Source organism: Pan troglodytes, chromosome 10, assembly GCF_028858775.2.
Source record: "Pan troglodytes isolate AG18354 chromosome 10, NHGRI_mPanTro3-v2.0_pri, whole genome shotgun sequence".
NCBI lineage: Eukaryota > Metazoa > Chordata > Mammalia > Primates > Hominidae > Pan > Pan troglodytes.
The window spans coordinates 108496550-108513102 of record NC_072408.2 but is presented as its reverse complement, the minus strand read 5'-3'; the positions used below and the strand labels follow the sequence as shown (position 1 = coordinate 108513102).

Here is a 16553-nt window from a genome sequence, read left to right as displayed (position 1 = left end):
ATTGAATGGATACCATCAGCAAACCCTAACTCTGTAATAGGTCTGTTGTCTGTAACAGCCCTCTGTCACTATGACTAGCTGTTTTGGCAGAAGCTCTGGCAGATTTGGCCAAGATGCCTTGCTAGAGACACAGGGAGGGCAGACCTGGGTTCAGGGGCATGCTGGCTCCCAGCCTTTAGCCTTAGTTTTGTGTCTCGGCATACAACCCTAAATGCATGAATGAATATTGTATCATTTCATCACAAACACTTCAGATTTGTTGTACCATCCCTTCTACTGAGAAAATTTGTTTGAAAGTTAGACTTTTAAAAATGTTTTATTGCATTCAAATAAGAAAAAAAGGCACAGATCCTGATGTGAAGCAGGCCTGTATGAAATCAACAACTCCGCTTTGGTTAGAAAAATCTATTAGATCAAGAGACAGATTGGTTTTCAAGATCCAGTCGTGGTGCATTGTGTTACGTTTTTTACTCTGAGAGGAAAAAAAAGCATTTATAGCCTACTATTTAAACAAAAATAACTGCTTTTGCTTATTCTATGACTTGCATTTTTGTAAAGTATAATACAGCGAGCAGAGATAATAATGACCAAAGTGCTGACTTCAAATGAGATTTTGTTTGCAATTTTTAATTAAGCAATCTGGGCAAACTTTTTTTTTTTTTTCTCTTCAATATTAGGAGGAAAGAAAAAGACCACACTTGGGGGCCTGGTGGGAAAACAGAAAATGCTTTTTCTTATTTCAACCAGATTTCAAAGCAGCAGAGTTCAGAGAGACAGTAGCCAGGCCCTCCCTCAGTATTCCTCAGGATTGCTTGAGTGTAAGTCTCGCAGATATGAATCAATTATGTTTGGAGGTACGCCTTGCAAGAGGAGTCTGCAGAAGGAGAGCCCACCTAGAGAGGACCAAAAGGAAAACAGACAAATCAAAACCATCTACCTGAAAAATCGCTGAAACAATACTTCTTGACTAGCTCCCTGGAAATGTGACTAATCATGTTCCCATTAGTTACAAAGATTCATTCAGTCTCTACTTGGAAAATCTTCTCCTGGATTTAGTACATTTAGAATTTAAAGCACTTGGCATCTAGAAGGAAAAGCAAGTTCCCAGTAGAACCACAGCAGTTTTTCCCCTACTATTGTTCAATCTTCATTTAAATTCCCAAGTGGTTGGAAAGTGTTTATTGCTCTTTGAGAGGTTTTGTGATTCCTCATAGATGATTTAAATGTTCTGACTGAACAGCAGAATAAATGCATACCACATTATGGATCAGTGGGAAGATCTGCTTCCAGTTTGTTAATGTTCTTTTTAATTAGGCACAGAGAGTTTCGATTCAAGCACATTAGAAAAGATAAAAACTACTCCCTTTAACTTTGGTCATTTATGCATGTCAAAAGCACAAAAATTGGAAATATTTTGTTAAAATTATAATAATAAGACTGGTCCAATACTTTCTGAAGGTGCGAGAAACACCTACCAATATTTCATACCTACCTTCTGAGTTTCTGAAGTATATTAAAAAAATAAAAGTACCCTTCAAGAGAGAATCCATGAAACCACAAAAATTCATGGTCCTTTAGTGAAGTGCTTTACTACTTGCTAATAAATTCACGTCCAGACAAAGCAGCATGCCATTTGAACATTCTTAAAAACTTCTTTAATGCAAATTTGAGAAAGTCATTCTCCTTTTTTTAAAAAAACAACTCAAGTCACATATTGGTAGAAATGATGCCACTTATGTACATGTCCATTCCTTGATGCAAATAATTCAGAATGCTTGGGTATCACCCATTTTTGTCTACATTAAATGCTTTCATTCATGCTCTACTGCATTCAACAACTTGCTTCATGTCAGTAGGAGACTGCTGTGATGGATAAGTACTAGCTGTTAATTTCAAGATAGTGAAATACAAATTAAAACTACAAAGTTAGGGATTTAAAATAAGTCTATTTTCATTGGATTATGTAATGAAAATCATGCCATACTCCACAGGCTTGGTATGGCTTATGACAGTCATAAGCTTCATATGCCAAAACCATATGAAAGCTTACCTTAGATGATATTATACATTCAAAAATCCTTATTGTGCAACGACTAAGGAAAAGAGAAAGAGGGAGAGAGAGAGAAGTCGTAAGCATTAATAAAGTGCTAACACCAAAGTTGAGTACTTGTTGGATGAAATTATGGTCATGATTATGAAGAGGTGATTTCATTAATCCTTAGTCATGTAAAAGATGTAGGAAAATAGAAGCACATGAAATGAAGGGTGGGGATCCAGTCACGTCAAAAGGATCATTAATATGTAAAACATTTATTAATATGCACAACTACTTTGCCTGAATAGGTGGCAAAGTCATTCTGATTGTATAGTGAATATCTATGGTAAGAGCTTCCAAACCATTAGCTTAAAACAAATACAAAAACCAAAACCCTACAACATATATATATCGTGTTTTTCAACAGAAGAAAAACATAGACAATAGACAAAGTGTTAGTGTACATATATATATGTTGAAATTCTAAAAGGCAAAATTATCAAGTACAAATATTAGACTAGTGTATTCTATAATATTGTATTCTGCATGGAATAGATATGACTGATCTAAATAGACACAAAACCTTATGTTACAAAGCTATTCTATATACAATCTACAAAGCTTTCAAAAAAGAACCTTACTTTTTTCCTCTTTTGAAAGCTGTTATTATCTCTGGAAACTCACAAAACTAATACTGTAAACTCAGGCATAGATCTACATTATCAGGGTTTTTATCAGGTTGCATACCCAGCTGCAAAAAACTCTTAATTTGCATTCCAAATGGGGGTGAATCACATATATAAGATAGTACTCACTTATTGCTTGATACATTTTGTAATAGAGCCTGGAATTTTCTTTCCTTTTAAGTTCATAAACGTGAAATAATTTGAGTCCCCATGAAAATGTCCAAAATCTTCAACAGATAGATGGGTTACAGATATTCTACTTGTGAATTTGTAATGGGAATATTTTAAATATGTAAGTTTCCCAATTTATTTTTTTTTATTTTTTATTTTTTTGAGACAAAGTCTCACTTTGTCACCTAAGCTGGAGATCTCGGCTCACTGAAGCCTCCTCGACCTTCCAGATTCAAGTGATCCTCCTGCCTCAGCTCTCCAAGTAGCTAGGACTACAGGCATGTGCCACCACACCTGGCTAAGTTTTGTACTTTTTGTAGAGATGGGAGTTTGCCATGTTGCCCAATCTGATCTTGGACTCCTGGGATCAAGCGATCCACCTACCTCAGCCTCCCAAAGTGCTGGGATTATAGGCGAGAACCATCACGCCCAGCCTCTAAATATTGGATCTATTTTTGTATCCTCTTTCCATAAAAAATGCTCAGAACATCAAAAAAATGTTTGAAATGTTCAGTTCTCTGAATTGCATCATGAATGTAAGGAAACTATGCTGTAAACTATCTTTAAAAAAGTCTCTCTACATTTAAAAAATGAAAATATTAAAGAAATATTGATATCCAAGTTTTGATAGTCTTATTATATAAAACGAGATCATCTTCAAATGTAGCTTTCTAGCTTTATTCATGGAGACTAGTGGTATGGTATGTAGCTTTCCGACAAAACTTAGTTTCTACATTACTTAATATCCTTGAATAATTTGGCCTTCCTTGTTCATGGCATAAGCACTGTATGCCATGAGCTGCTAAGGGGCACAATTAAAAGCAAATGAGAAAGTCAAGCTTTACATGCAAGGTGCATTTTCATGTAAGAGGAATGGAATGGAAAGTAGAATATCCAGTGGGATATAAACTTTTTAAACCTGTTGCTGCCCCTCCAGGAAGACTGGTTGTCCAGGGGTATTTACTCCTTGATATATCACTGCAGAATCAGAATATTTGTACCAGTATTTATTTATTCTCAGTTGACATTCTTACCTTTTTTCACAACTCAACTTGATTCAAGTTACCTATTATCAGAGTAACAGTCTGATGATAAACAATTTCAGCTTTACTTTTAGGACCAAAAGCTTTTATCAATATATCACAATTGATACTTTATTACGAACTTATGTACTAGAATACATTATTCTTTTTATCAAATTTAATTACTGTACCATTTACTACATTTTCACTAAAAAGAATATATCATGTATATGTATAATACTATTCGCTTTTAAGGAGGGCCCCAAATATTGTTCCATTTGTTAAAGCATCATTTTATATCATTAACAATATTCAGCTAGTTTCAAAGCATAAATAAGTGGTACTTTTTTTTTTTAGTTTTTGTTTTTTGGGGGGATATTGAAACAAAAGCATCAACAATACTTTGGAACTAATAAGGCTAGCAGTTTAGAAACCAGATGACTTGCAATTATGACCTTAATAATCGTTTAAAGCCAATAAAGCAGCTAAAAATGTTTAAATTTGTAAGGGTTATCTCAATAGTAAGGCTTGAAATTTTCTAAGAATATTATATGCCTTATATTTGTGAGGAAAAAAAATCAAATCTTTTTCCTTTCACTCAATTATGAATTGTAAAAGAAAGAATACAGCTTTAAAAAATTGTAAGAGGAAAGCAGCTGGGTGCAGTGGCTCATGCCTATAATCCCAGCACTTTGAGAGGCCAAGGCAGATGGATTGCTTGAGGCCAGGAGTTTGAGACCAGCCTGGCCAACATGGCAAAAACCCGTCTTTACTGAAGATACAAAAATAAGCTGGGTGTGGTGGTGCATGCCTGTAATCCCAGCTACTCAAGAGGCTGAGGCACGAGAATTGCTTGAACCCAGGAGGCAGAAGTCGCAGTGAGCTGAGATCGCACCCTTCCACTCCAGCCTGGGTGACAGAGCAAGACCTTGTCTCAAAAAAAAAAAAAAAAAAAAATATATATATATATATATATATATATATGAAAGCTATTTTGTTCAAGAAGTTTCTCTATCATATTTATACTAGATTTAGGACTAAAAGACTCTTTTTAAAAAACATAAATACCCAAGCATTTACTACGATTTTCTAAAATAGATATTTACTAGTTTTTGATTATAATTTCTTCATTATAGAGAGGTTGGAAAAAGAAAGATTTTGGTTATTACAGAATGGCAATATAATACAGTTAAGAATGAGAGAAAACACATTAGGATCATGTCACCTATTATCTCATAATGGTGACTCTTTGAAGGGGTTTTCATGGTGTCCCAAAGTAGGTTCTGCTTGTAAAGAAAAATATCAGCATAAAAATGGTAGTTGATTAATTTGAAAATTGATTAAGATGGCAGGTTATGCTTTTCAACCACATAAATCCTTATGTGTTTTCTTGGTTTACATTAGTTGCTACACTTTGAAAACTAGTATAAATGAAATGTATACCTATAAATGGAAGTTCTCCAGTTAGAGATTTGAAAAGCAGCCTGTTATAATATGTATATGCTATATTCTATATGTGTAATATCAAACAATTAGCAAAACTATTTCTATAAATATCAGAAAATAATAAACTTTACAAAATAGTAAACTAATTAAAAATAGTGCAGATTCCTCAACTGTCATTTCAATAGATGGATTTTTACACTAGGCTTCTATTTATAGATGGATTATGTCACCAAAGTGATAGCCCCTTTCATTCTTACCATGCTGTACACACACTAACATTCCACTGAAATTAACAGTCCCTTAGCACAAATCACATAAGATAAAAATAAGTTGACTTAAATAACAAGTAGCCTTCCTCAAATAAAGTGAAGTGAATGCAGGATGTAAAAATGTCTTCTCTCCCTTAATTCCCTCCCTGCTTCCCTCGCCCTCACCACCCTCTCCCACCCTCGCTGCAGCATTTTGGCAAGCAATTTGGATTAAGAACAATAAGCATTAAGAACAATAATTCAAGGATTTTCTTTAACTTTAGTCTATACGTGAGATATTGGATGTTATACCTTTCACCTCCAGTTTGCATTCAATCTCCACTGTCCCAAGGTCATTGACTGCTTTGCAGCAGTAAGTGCCTCCATCATAGGGGCTGGGCTTGCGAATTTCCAGGGTACAGACTCCCTGGTTGCTGAACATCCTGTATCTTGGATCATCCACAATAGCAACTTTGTTTTTCATCCAGGTTATTTTAGGCTGAAGTTCAAATTGAAGAAACTTAGGTCAAAACATATCTGTAATTGGCATATTAATAGACCATCAAAGCCAGTGACAGAATTTTAAAGCATGGCTTAAAAAGAAAGTGCATCTGAGAAGGATAGACTTTTACTTGACACTATTTCTCACATTAAACTCTACTTAGTGCTTGGCAAATAAGCAAACTAACAGTTCTAACAAAGAAAGCCAGATGTGTTCAGAGGTAACTCTAGGGTAATCTTCTCAAATGGATTCAGTTGCATTTCAATTTGATCTACATGGGTGCAAACTTTCAGTTATAGGATGAACAAGTTCTGGGCATCGAATGTACAGCATCGGTACTGATGAATGTATTAATTTGATTGTGATAATCATTACACAATGTGTACATATATCAAATCATCATATTGTTCAGCTTGAATGTATATGACCTTTATTTGCCAATTAAATACTTTCAAATTAAAAAACAATGTCATCCATAGGTCCATGATGTTAACTCATTGTAGAGAGTGCATATTTGCTGAGCATTTTTTTCAGAGAAACCCCATAAAGTGTCATGATCATTTGATTTTCTTCACTTCCTTTTCCTGATACTCTTTTTTAATTCTTTATGAACTGCATCTGCCTCCTCATTACTTAATCTGTCCTCTGATGTCTATATTCATCATCCCATGGCAATGGATCTACTCCAATCAGATAATGCAAGATCAGTAATGACCCAATTGCCCAGGAAGATGACTTCATTCTCCTTGACTTCTGAACTGCATTTGATATCAGTGACTCCTCACTCTCATATTGTCTTCTCCTTTCTTTTGTAAATATGCACCCTCTGCATTCTCTCTTCCACCTCTTCTATTATTTTGTCTTGCACAGAGCCTAGAGATGGCACCTTTTCTGTCTCCTTCACACAGTCTTCTTCTTCCTTCCACCCTTCAAATGGGAGCGATCACTGAGCCTCACACCTTTCTAAAGCTTTGGCAAGGGGTAGAATGTAGCATCTTAATGTATGGGACTTCCAAACCAAGAGCAACAGCCCTGGCCTTTCTCCTAGGCTCCGGGTGAACCTCTCCATCTGCTTCCTCATCATTCCCATTTGGATGTACCAACATCATTTCCAAGTAAACATTAGTTCAGCACCTTTCTCTCATCCTTAGTCTGGCTTCTTCCTTTGATTTTCCTTTTTTTTTTTTTTTTTGAGACGGAGTCTTCTTCTGTTACCCAGACTAGAGTGCAGTGGTGCTATCTCAGCTCACTGCAACCTCCACCTCCCAGGTTCATGCAATTCTCCTGCCTCAGCCTCCCAAGTAGCTGGGATCACAGGCATGTGCCACCATGCCCAGCTAATTTTTGTAGTTTTAGTAGAGACCATGTTGCCCAGGCTGGTCTCGAACTCCTGACCAAGTGATCCGCCTGCCTCAGCCTCCAAAGTGTTTGGATTACAGGCATGAGCCACTGCGCCCGGACGACTTCCCTATTTCTGATCAAGGTATATACAGGAAAAAAAAAGTTCATAAATTTTCCCAATTCTAGGGTACTTTCTGTCTTGCACCCAGGGATATGTACATCTCTATGGGTGATATTCATTAATTCGTTGTTCTTTTCAAATGCAAACATGAAACGTTGAAACCTTTCTAATCTCTTCAACTGGATATGATAGCTCCCTTCTTAGCACACTGTACCCTTATCAAAGCACATTCATATTCTGTCTTACAGTGTAGTGTAATTGTTGTTTACTTTAACGTATCACAGACAGGGTGGTGTGGTTGTTGTTTACTTTAACCTATCACAGAATTCCTGACATTACCACCTAATTTTCCAAGTGAAACAATATTATTATACTTCCATCTCCTTACACAGGAGATGTTCTTTTTTAAATAGGTGGTTTGCTTTTTTTTTTTTAGAAGGAATCCCTTAGCAAAGAAATGTAAGCATTATTTTACTACTACATCTGAATAGTGTGCCTAATAATCTACCACCACTACCACCCTCTAATCCCCCATCCTGGGAAGACACAAGTAGCAGCTGGATTTGTTTACATTGTTACTTACATTATAACACAGCAAATACAAGACAAGGACTTTAACTGATGTGATAGAAGAACATGGTACCTTAGGATTTCCTCTCACACTGCAGTTTAGGGTGGCATTGTAACCAGCTATGGCATAGGTGTTAACCAAAGGCTGAGTAAACATGGGTGCCTCTGAGAAATCAAAGTCTTCATACACTGGATTTTTGTAGATTTTACCTTAAAAACAAGCATTACAAATATGTTAAAATTATGTAAATTGGCCTGAGAATGTATTATTGGTGGCATACTTTACACATGATTAAAACTTCCCTGAACTTAGAAAAACATGGACAAAGATGAGCAAATGCCATGTGGCAAACATTCTGAGGGGTATAAATGTATAGCCAATCATACGTGGGATAGAAAGCCAGAGGGGTCATCTGAAACTGAACCAGATATTGAGAAGACTTTGGTGTCTTTCTGAGTATTTTGAATAGAACTTTGTTCTAATGTGAAAATACACAAGGAAGGTTTTAAGAAGAGTGGTTTATGATGAAAAGAAAAGATAAGGATAGAATTTAGTTTCTCCTTTTATCATAGAGTGGGTCCCATGTGTAGCTACGATAAAGGTGTCCAAGAATAAAAGTAGAAACTCTAGAAGAAAATGTCTACTTCTTCCAGCCTCTGGGGTATTAGCCATTTATAGATCCACTGCCTAGAACCTGGAATTAATTAAAGCCTATATTTGTAAAAAAATGCAATAATAATACAATTTCACTTAAATTTTACCTGTAAAATTAAAATTTTACTTGAACACCATTATCATAATTTTACAATGTACATTTACCATTTTTTTGTTCCCTTTCACCACATCTCTTTTTCCAGTCTTCTCTGTCTAGTCACTGTCAACCAAGGTTTTCAAATGTCAGTCCATTCCCAACTCACCATCCTTGGCGATCACTGCACTCTCTTTAGTCATGGTGGCATCCTCACTGAGGCCACACATGTTTTCAGAAAAGACCCGGAAGTAATATTCATTCCCTATGACCAATTCAGTAATGGTGGCACTGGTTCGATGATAATGCTCAATGACAGTAAACCATTCCTAAAAGAAAAAAAAGTAACAACTGGAGGAAAATCACCTAAAAGTATACAATTTTTCTAACTGTAGATTGGGATAAATAACAAGGATGCTTTATTAACAAAAAGAAAAAAAGACCACTCATTTTTATATGGAGAGTAATAATATATGTTGTTAAAATGTGTTGAAACAATGTATATTTTGTTTAATATTTCACAACTTATTTGCAATTGACTATGTAATTTAATCTTCATTTACACATTAGATCCATATACCCTAGTTGTCATCTACTATCTTTATATTTTTTCATAACCTTTAGGTGTCTGTCATCTATTTATCTACCTGTCTACCTACCTATTTGTCTTCGTAGCTATCTTTTGTAGAATAAAGTATAACTACAGAATTTTAGTGCCAACTTATTATGAGAAAGACCTGAAGCTAAATCACTAGAGAAACATTAGTAATATCCAGTACATTTATTTAACATTATTATTTTTTTTTTCTTTTTGAGACAGGATCTCGCTCTGTCACCCAGGCTGGAGTGCAGTGATGCAATCTTGGCTTACTATAGTCTTGAACTCCCCGGCTCAATAGACCCTTTCACCTCAGCCTCCCGAGTAACTGGGACTACAGGCATGTGCTACCACACCCAGCTAATTTATTTTTTAGAGAGAGGAGGTCTCCCTATGTTGTCCAGGCTGGTCTCAAACTCGTGGGCTCAAGCAATCCTCCTGCCTCAGCCTTCCAAAATGCTGGGACTACAGGTATGAGCCACTGCTCCCAGCTGATATTATTAACTTTGGTTCTGTTTTTTCTTTTTGAGATGGAGTCTTGTTCTGTCATCCTGGCTACAGTACAGTGGCGCAATCTCAGCTCACTACAACCTCCACCTTCCAAGTTCAAGCAATTCTCCTGCCTCAGCCTCCCAAGTAGCTGGGATTTCAGGCGTGAGAAAATCTGGTCATCTTTAGCAAGTCATTTATCCTCTGTGAGCCTCAGTTTCCTCATCTATAAAATAAGTTTATAATAAGTCATACTCCAACTAGGTTGCTTTTTAAACACATTAAGCCAGGGGTTTTCAATCTTTTGGCTTCCCTGGAAAAAGAACTGTCTTGGGCCACACATAAAATAGACTAACGCTAACGATAGCTGATGAGCTGAAAAAAAATCATAAAAAAACTCATAACGTTTTAAGAAAGTTTACAAATATGTATTGGGCTGCATTCAAAGCCGTCCTGGGTTGCATGAGGCCTGTGGGCCATGGGTTGGACAAGTTTGCATTAAGCTCTTTTTCTCCAGACCTTTCCGCATTTGCACATGCTGTAACCTTGTAGAATCTTTCTTTTCTAACTGGTGTCTGTCTTTTTACTTTTTTGTAGATGTAAGTGCACAGTATCCAACATTTATTTCACAAGGAGAAAGAGTTGCATGGGTGTAAATCTGAGTCAAAGTCTTGAGCAAATATTTGTTGAATGAATGAGTTTATTGAATTCTACTGAACATTGAACCAGTTGCTTTATATCACTTTAGCTTTGTAATAATCAAGCAAGGGATATTTGTGCCCCCATTACATAGATGAGGAAAATAGAGATCAAAGAGCTCAAGTGATTGTGGTCACGTGTGGTCCTTATACATGTGGTCTTAAGTAGCAATGCTGGGGTTTAAGACCAGCTCTGTGGCTCCACAGGTCTTTTCCTTTCTGCTCTGCCACATCACTTCTCCATAGCCCCAGTTGGCTCCTTACCAGTGAGGCCCTTGTGCCATCTCCTTTACCTCTGATGAAATGTGCCTTTTGCTACTGATGAACCAGAGAAAGCCAGACCTTACCATGCTCTTCTTGTCAGCCTTCTGAATGGTATAGCCTGTGATAGCAGCATTTCCATCATCCTTTGGTGGAGTCCATGTGAGAGCGACATTTTCTCCCCAGACATCCTCAATCTTCACAATTTGGGGTGGACCTGGACGGTCTACAGGATGAATTCATGGTGTCACTGCAAGGTCACTTTCTTTCCCAGTCTACATTTTGTTTCATGAGGATATTTTAAAAGACCCTTTCCTCTGTTACAGGAGGCATCACTCTTCTAGACCCTACCATGGGGGCTTCTGAGACCCTTTGCCTTCCAGTAGAATGGAGCCAGGCCAGATCAAAGGGCACAGGGCAGCCTCAACACTCCCTGCAACTTAACAAAACTCAAAAAGGATTAGCCAGTGGGGAAAGAGTGCTTAGTTTAAAGGGAATGACCCTTTAAGGGAGGCTGTTACAGGAAGTTGCCCCTTTGGTTAGAGCAACTTTCAGCAAATTTACTGAAATACAATGATAACAATGATTGGAAACGTTTTTCTAGCTCTGCTCTTAAATTTCTTTCTTTCCTTTCTTTTTTTTTTTTTTTTTGGAGACAGAGTCATGGTCTGTCACCCAGGCTGAGTGCAGTGGTGAAATCTTGGCTCACAGCAATCTCCTCCCAGGTTCAAGCGATTTTCATGCCTCAGCCTCCCAAGTAGCTGGGACCACAAGTGTGTGCCACAGTGTCTGGCTAATTTTTGCATTTTTAGTACAGACAGGTTTTTACCATATTGTCCAGGCTTGTCTCAAACTCCTGGCCCCAAGTGATCTGCCCACCTCCCAAAGTGCTGGTATTACAGGTGTGAGCCACCACACCCGGCCTTAAATTTATTTCTTGACGTTGCAAAAATTACAGTATAATTTAGGTGAGAAGGGTCTATCCATAAGGGGTCCTTCCTCTATTCCCCTGACTCTGGACAGAAGTAAGAACTAACCTTATTTATTCTTTGGGCAGGTACGTATCTAACTACTCTGGCAGGATCAAAGAATTCAGTATTTAACTGTTCAATTTTGCTTAGGAACATCTTCCTTATATTAATATTAAAAAAAATTCTTCATTCTCCATGAAAACTTCATTAGCAAATTTTAGGTGTAGTAAGAAACATGTTAAACTATAGCTAGAATCTATACTGTCTAGAATGTAAGAATTCAACATAAGAAATAATTTTATCATCAGGGAGATGAGAAACTAAGAGAAAGAGAGAGCTGGGTTATAGAATAGTACAGAAGGATTTCACTAAAAAGCACATTCATTAATTTTCTTGAACATATATGCCTTAAATCTCCCGTGATTAGTCCTTTGAGTTGGTGAGAATTCATTTTGAAATGGTAACAAATCTTACTGTCCTTTTTTTGGAGACAGAGTCTCACTCTGTCACCCAGGCTAGAGTGCAGTGGCGTGATCTCAGCTCACTGCAACTTCCACCTCCCGGGTTCAAGCGATTCTTCTGCCTCAGTTTCCTGAGTAGCTGGGATTACAGGTGCACGCCACCATGCCCAGCTAATTTTTGTATTTTTAGTAGAGACGGGGCTTCACAATGTTGGCCAGGCTGGTCTTGAACTCCTGACCCCAAGTGATCTGCCTACGTTGGCCTCCCAAAGTACTGGGATTACAGGTGTAAGCTACCACGCCCAGCCTAATTTATCTAATTTTAAAAAACAAATCTAAAAAAAGAGTTTTATGTAGAGCCAGCCTAACAAAACTCCTGCTCTTGCCTTAGGGACAAGGACAGTTCATCCCTGTACTGCTTTGACAGAACTTTCTGGCTCCTTCATCTAAACCTACCAATGATCTGGATGTCAATTGATGCGGTCTCCACGAATTTGTCCACTTTGACTTGCAGATCATATTTCCCAGAGTGGCTCCTCTCTGCTTTTCTAATAAATATGATTGTATCAGTCTCAGAGTTGCGAATGTTTATTTGATTCTTATCAATTTCTGCACCATCCTTCTTCCAAGTTAATTCTGGTCTTGGTTTTCCCTAAAAAGAAAGACAGCAAAAGTAGAGAGGGTAAATCATATTGTCTCAAGATGTTTCTTCAGCATTATGAGAAGGACAATGGCTTAACCCATTCTAGGCAGGGCTGGAAAATACCACCCTTCTAGTCTGGTGGTGAGCAATTACAGCAGCAAAGCTGTAATCTGTATTTTATGTGCAAGGCACTACCTTAGGTACATAACATTGATTATTTTCCTTAATCTTCACATCAAGCTTATCATTATCCTCATTTTTTGGATAGAGAAGTTAAATAATTTGTCCAAGGTCCTGCAGTTAGGTAAGCACTGGAACCAGGTCTCCCAGCTGGGTCTCCTAGTCTCCAAAAGCCTGCACAACACAGGATAATTGTTAAGAGCATGGGCTCTGGGGCCCTGGAATCTATATCTAGCTCCTGACCACTTAACGTCTGTGTGACCCTGGGCAAGTTACTAAGCTTTCTGTGCCTCAACGGGAATAATGGTAGTACCTATCTCAAAGAGTGGTTATAAAGATTAAAGTGCTGAGAAAGCTTCTGCCCAATACATAAGTTTTTGTAGTTAATATCATCTAAATTTTTTTTTTGACAGAGTTTGCCTCTTGTCGCCCAGGCTGGAGTGCAGTGGCACAATCTTGGCTCACTGCAACCTCCACCTCCTGGGTTCAAGGGATTCTCCTGCCTCACCCTCCCAAGTACTTGGGTTTACAGACACGCACCACCATGCTTGGCTAATTTTTTTAGTTGTTAGTAGAAACAGGGTTTCACCAAGTTGGCCAGGCTGGTCTCGAACTCCTGACCTCATGTGATTCACACGCCTCAGCCTTCCAAAGTGCTGGGATTATGGGTGTGAGCCACCGTGCCCGGCCAATATCATCTAAATGTTAATGATTATTATTCTACTGTCCTGTGCTGCTCATTTTAGACTTGTCTAGAATTCTCTCTCTGTTCCCTCTCGCTGTTGAAACTATTCTTTAAGAGCAGAATTTAAGAAATCATAATCCCATTCATGAACCTGACTTTCCATTTCTATTACAAAGGAATTTCCTAGAATCCCCGAGCATCCAGGCATACCCTGGCAGACAGGAACCAAGCATGAATTCTGTCAGGTAAGGCACAGCTTTCCTGTGGGCTCTGAACATGGCTAGGTTATAATAAGAGATGTAGAGCTACACACCAAACCCCTGCTTCAGAGCCTGAAGAGTGGTTGGGGATGCTCAGACTCACACATGGGAAGCAGAGAACGACGTTGTTGAAGATAGGGAAAAACAGTTCAAGCTTATTTCCTTAAATGTACAACTTGCTGTTAGCCACTAGGGGAAAATGTGGGTTCTCTAATAATATACAGAGTGGAAAAAACCACTGAATTAAGTGATGGGGCCATGGACTCTGTTCTTGGCCCTACCATTGACTTTCTGTGTGACATTGGGCAAGTCACTTAACTTCCCTTTCAGTTTCTTCCCTTCTCAAGCAAGGTAAGGAAATCCGGCCTTCCTGCCTCACAGGGTGTTTCTGAGGATCAAATGAAAAATGTTTGCGAACTCTAGAGATTACACAAGTATACAAACATCACACTTTGGTCTCATCTCCCTTCCTGGGGGCTGAACAGTCTCTGGGATGCCAGATCTATGCGGTCCCTGTTCTCATGATTTTTTCTCTCTCAGACTCAGTGACAGAAGCTGAACACGCAGACCCCCAGATCTGGGAACTGGGATTAGTTGTGGTGGCAGGAACGATGTGGAGGCTTGAGGGCTGACTCAGCAGCCCCAGTGCAGGGTTGGGGCTGGGTCCCCCATACCTGCCTTGTTGCCACTTCTGGTTTTATTTGATGCTGCAGGAGAAGGAAAGTGAGAAGAACCTTGCCAAGCCACCCACTTCCTCCTCGGCTGTGTTCCGCTTCACTTCCTCCTTGGCTTTCATTCTGATTTCATGCCGGGGGTATGTAGTACACAATGTCTCTCCTTAGGTTTGTGCCCGGAGTGCAATGAGGATGGCCTGAATTGGCCATCCCTTTAGTTTGGTTTCATGGGAGCCTGGGTTTGAACAGAGTTCTCTCTGTGTGTGCATGTGTGCATGTGTGAGTGTGTGTGTGAGTGTGTGTGTGTGTGAGAGAGAGAGTGTGTGTGTGTGTATATGAGTGTCAAATGTGTGTAGAGACCTACATTCTAAGGCCAGGCTGGCTGATACGATAGCCACAAGGTACACGTGGCTATTTAAATTAAAATTAATTAAAATTAAAGAAAATTAAAAATTTATTTCTCCAGTCACACTAGTTCCTAGTTACACATTTCAAGTGCTCAACAGCCACATGTGGCTAGTGGCTACCATATTGGACAGCATTGATATAGAACATTTCTAACATTGAAGAAAGTTCTATTGAACAGCCTTGTCTGGAGGTGTCATATGAACAGGGAGTTGGAGAGTAAGGGTTGGGAGGTGCAGGGTGTGTGTGTGTATTTGTATAAGACCAAAATTGACTATTGTAAGTAAAGACTAGTGAATTTTGTGAAGAACAGATTCTTGTGCTGGAACAATGATTTAATATTGTTCATATATTTCAGTTAGTGTCATCGTGATTTCAAATTTCAGTTGTCCCCCTTATTGAAATTATTTTGGTTTGGGGTCATTGTGGGAACTAAGCACACACAGTTTTCCTGAATGTTACACTGAGAGCTTCACTTAAAATGATGGGTTTTACAAATGTATAGGACCAAAAGAATCTTCAAGTATTTCTTCATTTGGTATCTCCTTGATGTTTCTTCCCTGCCCACCATAGTCCCTGAGCTTCAGGCAAGACTATATCTCATTTGTCTCATGCAGAAAGAAAATCTGTGACGGTTTCTATAGATTTCTCTATTTTGACAGCAGGAGATTGCTTAATCATTCTCCAATACTCTTTCATTCTTTATTTACCTCCTCTCCCTCTGAGGAAATCCTGAATCATGATGAACTTAAATGCTAGAGTACCTCTTCCTACTTCCTAAACTAACCCAGCCCTGGAAAGAGAAAAAGAGCGACCCTTGAACTCTTACCTGGAAAGGTATAACCAGATTGACAGCTTCTCCAACTCTGCGGATATAGGTTTGCTTCAGGTGTCTTGGGATGCGAATCTTTGGAGGTTCTGAGAGAGGGTAAAATAGCACAATTTTGCAATCAGTCTGGTGTCTGAAAATAGCCTTACAAAAGCAAAATGGCATGATGCTCACCAGCGCACCCTTGTGGCATATCTCTGCAATAAACTCTGAGATGTGCTACTAACAGAGGATACATGGTAACTGGTTCAAAATGTGTGTGTGTGTGTGTGTGTGTGTGTGTGTTTCCACACAGAGATGTTTTAACAGTTTGACTCAGCAAAATTTATCCCTGACATCCTTGGCTTTATTGCAACTTTGTATTTTTATTGTTGTAATAAGCCTAAAGCAACTTTATAGAAAAATACATTTTCTCTTAGGGCCCTATACATACTATGCATACTTTTCGTAGTTTCTTTTTTTTTTTTTTTTTTTTTTTCAGAGAGTCTCTCTCTGTCGCCCAGGCTGG

The 16553-nt window shown here is 38.3% G+C and overlaps 1 protein-coding gene across 19 annotated transcripts in view; it reads right to left on the bottom strand.

Annotated features, from left to right (window-relative positions):
- Positions 1–606: 606 nt before the first annotated feature.
- MYBPC1 (myosin binding protein C1) overlaps positions 607–16553 on the bottom strand; it is a 90901-nt gene continuing 74954 nt past the window's right edge. For 9 of the 19 annotated variants that reach the window (XM_009426102.5, XM_009426101.5, XM_009426105.5 and 6 more), the window contains 7 exons: positions 16046–16134; positions 12826–13021; positions 11024–11163; positions 9061–9220; positions 8216–8352; positions 5921–6107; positions 607–893 (listed from right to left, as the gene is read on the bottom strand). In XM_009426102.5, coding sequence (XP_009424377.1) covers positions 793–893; positions 5921–6107; positions 8216–8352; positions 9061–9220; positions 11024–11163; positions 12826–13021; positions 16046–16134 — 1010 coding nt within the window. In that variant the 3' untranslated portion in view covers positions 607–792. Of the gene's footprint in view, positions 894–2050; positions 2094–3811; positions 3871–5920; positions 6108–8215; positions 8353–9060; positions 9221–11023; positions 11164–12825; positions 13022–16045; positions 16135–16553 lie in introns of all 19 variants that reach the window. The other 10 variants (XM_063787022.1, XM_063787024.1, XM_063787025.1 and 7 more) reach the window with 3 other exon arrangements.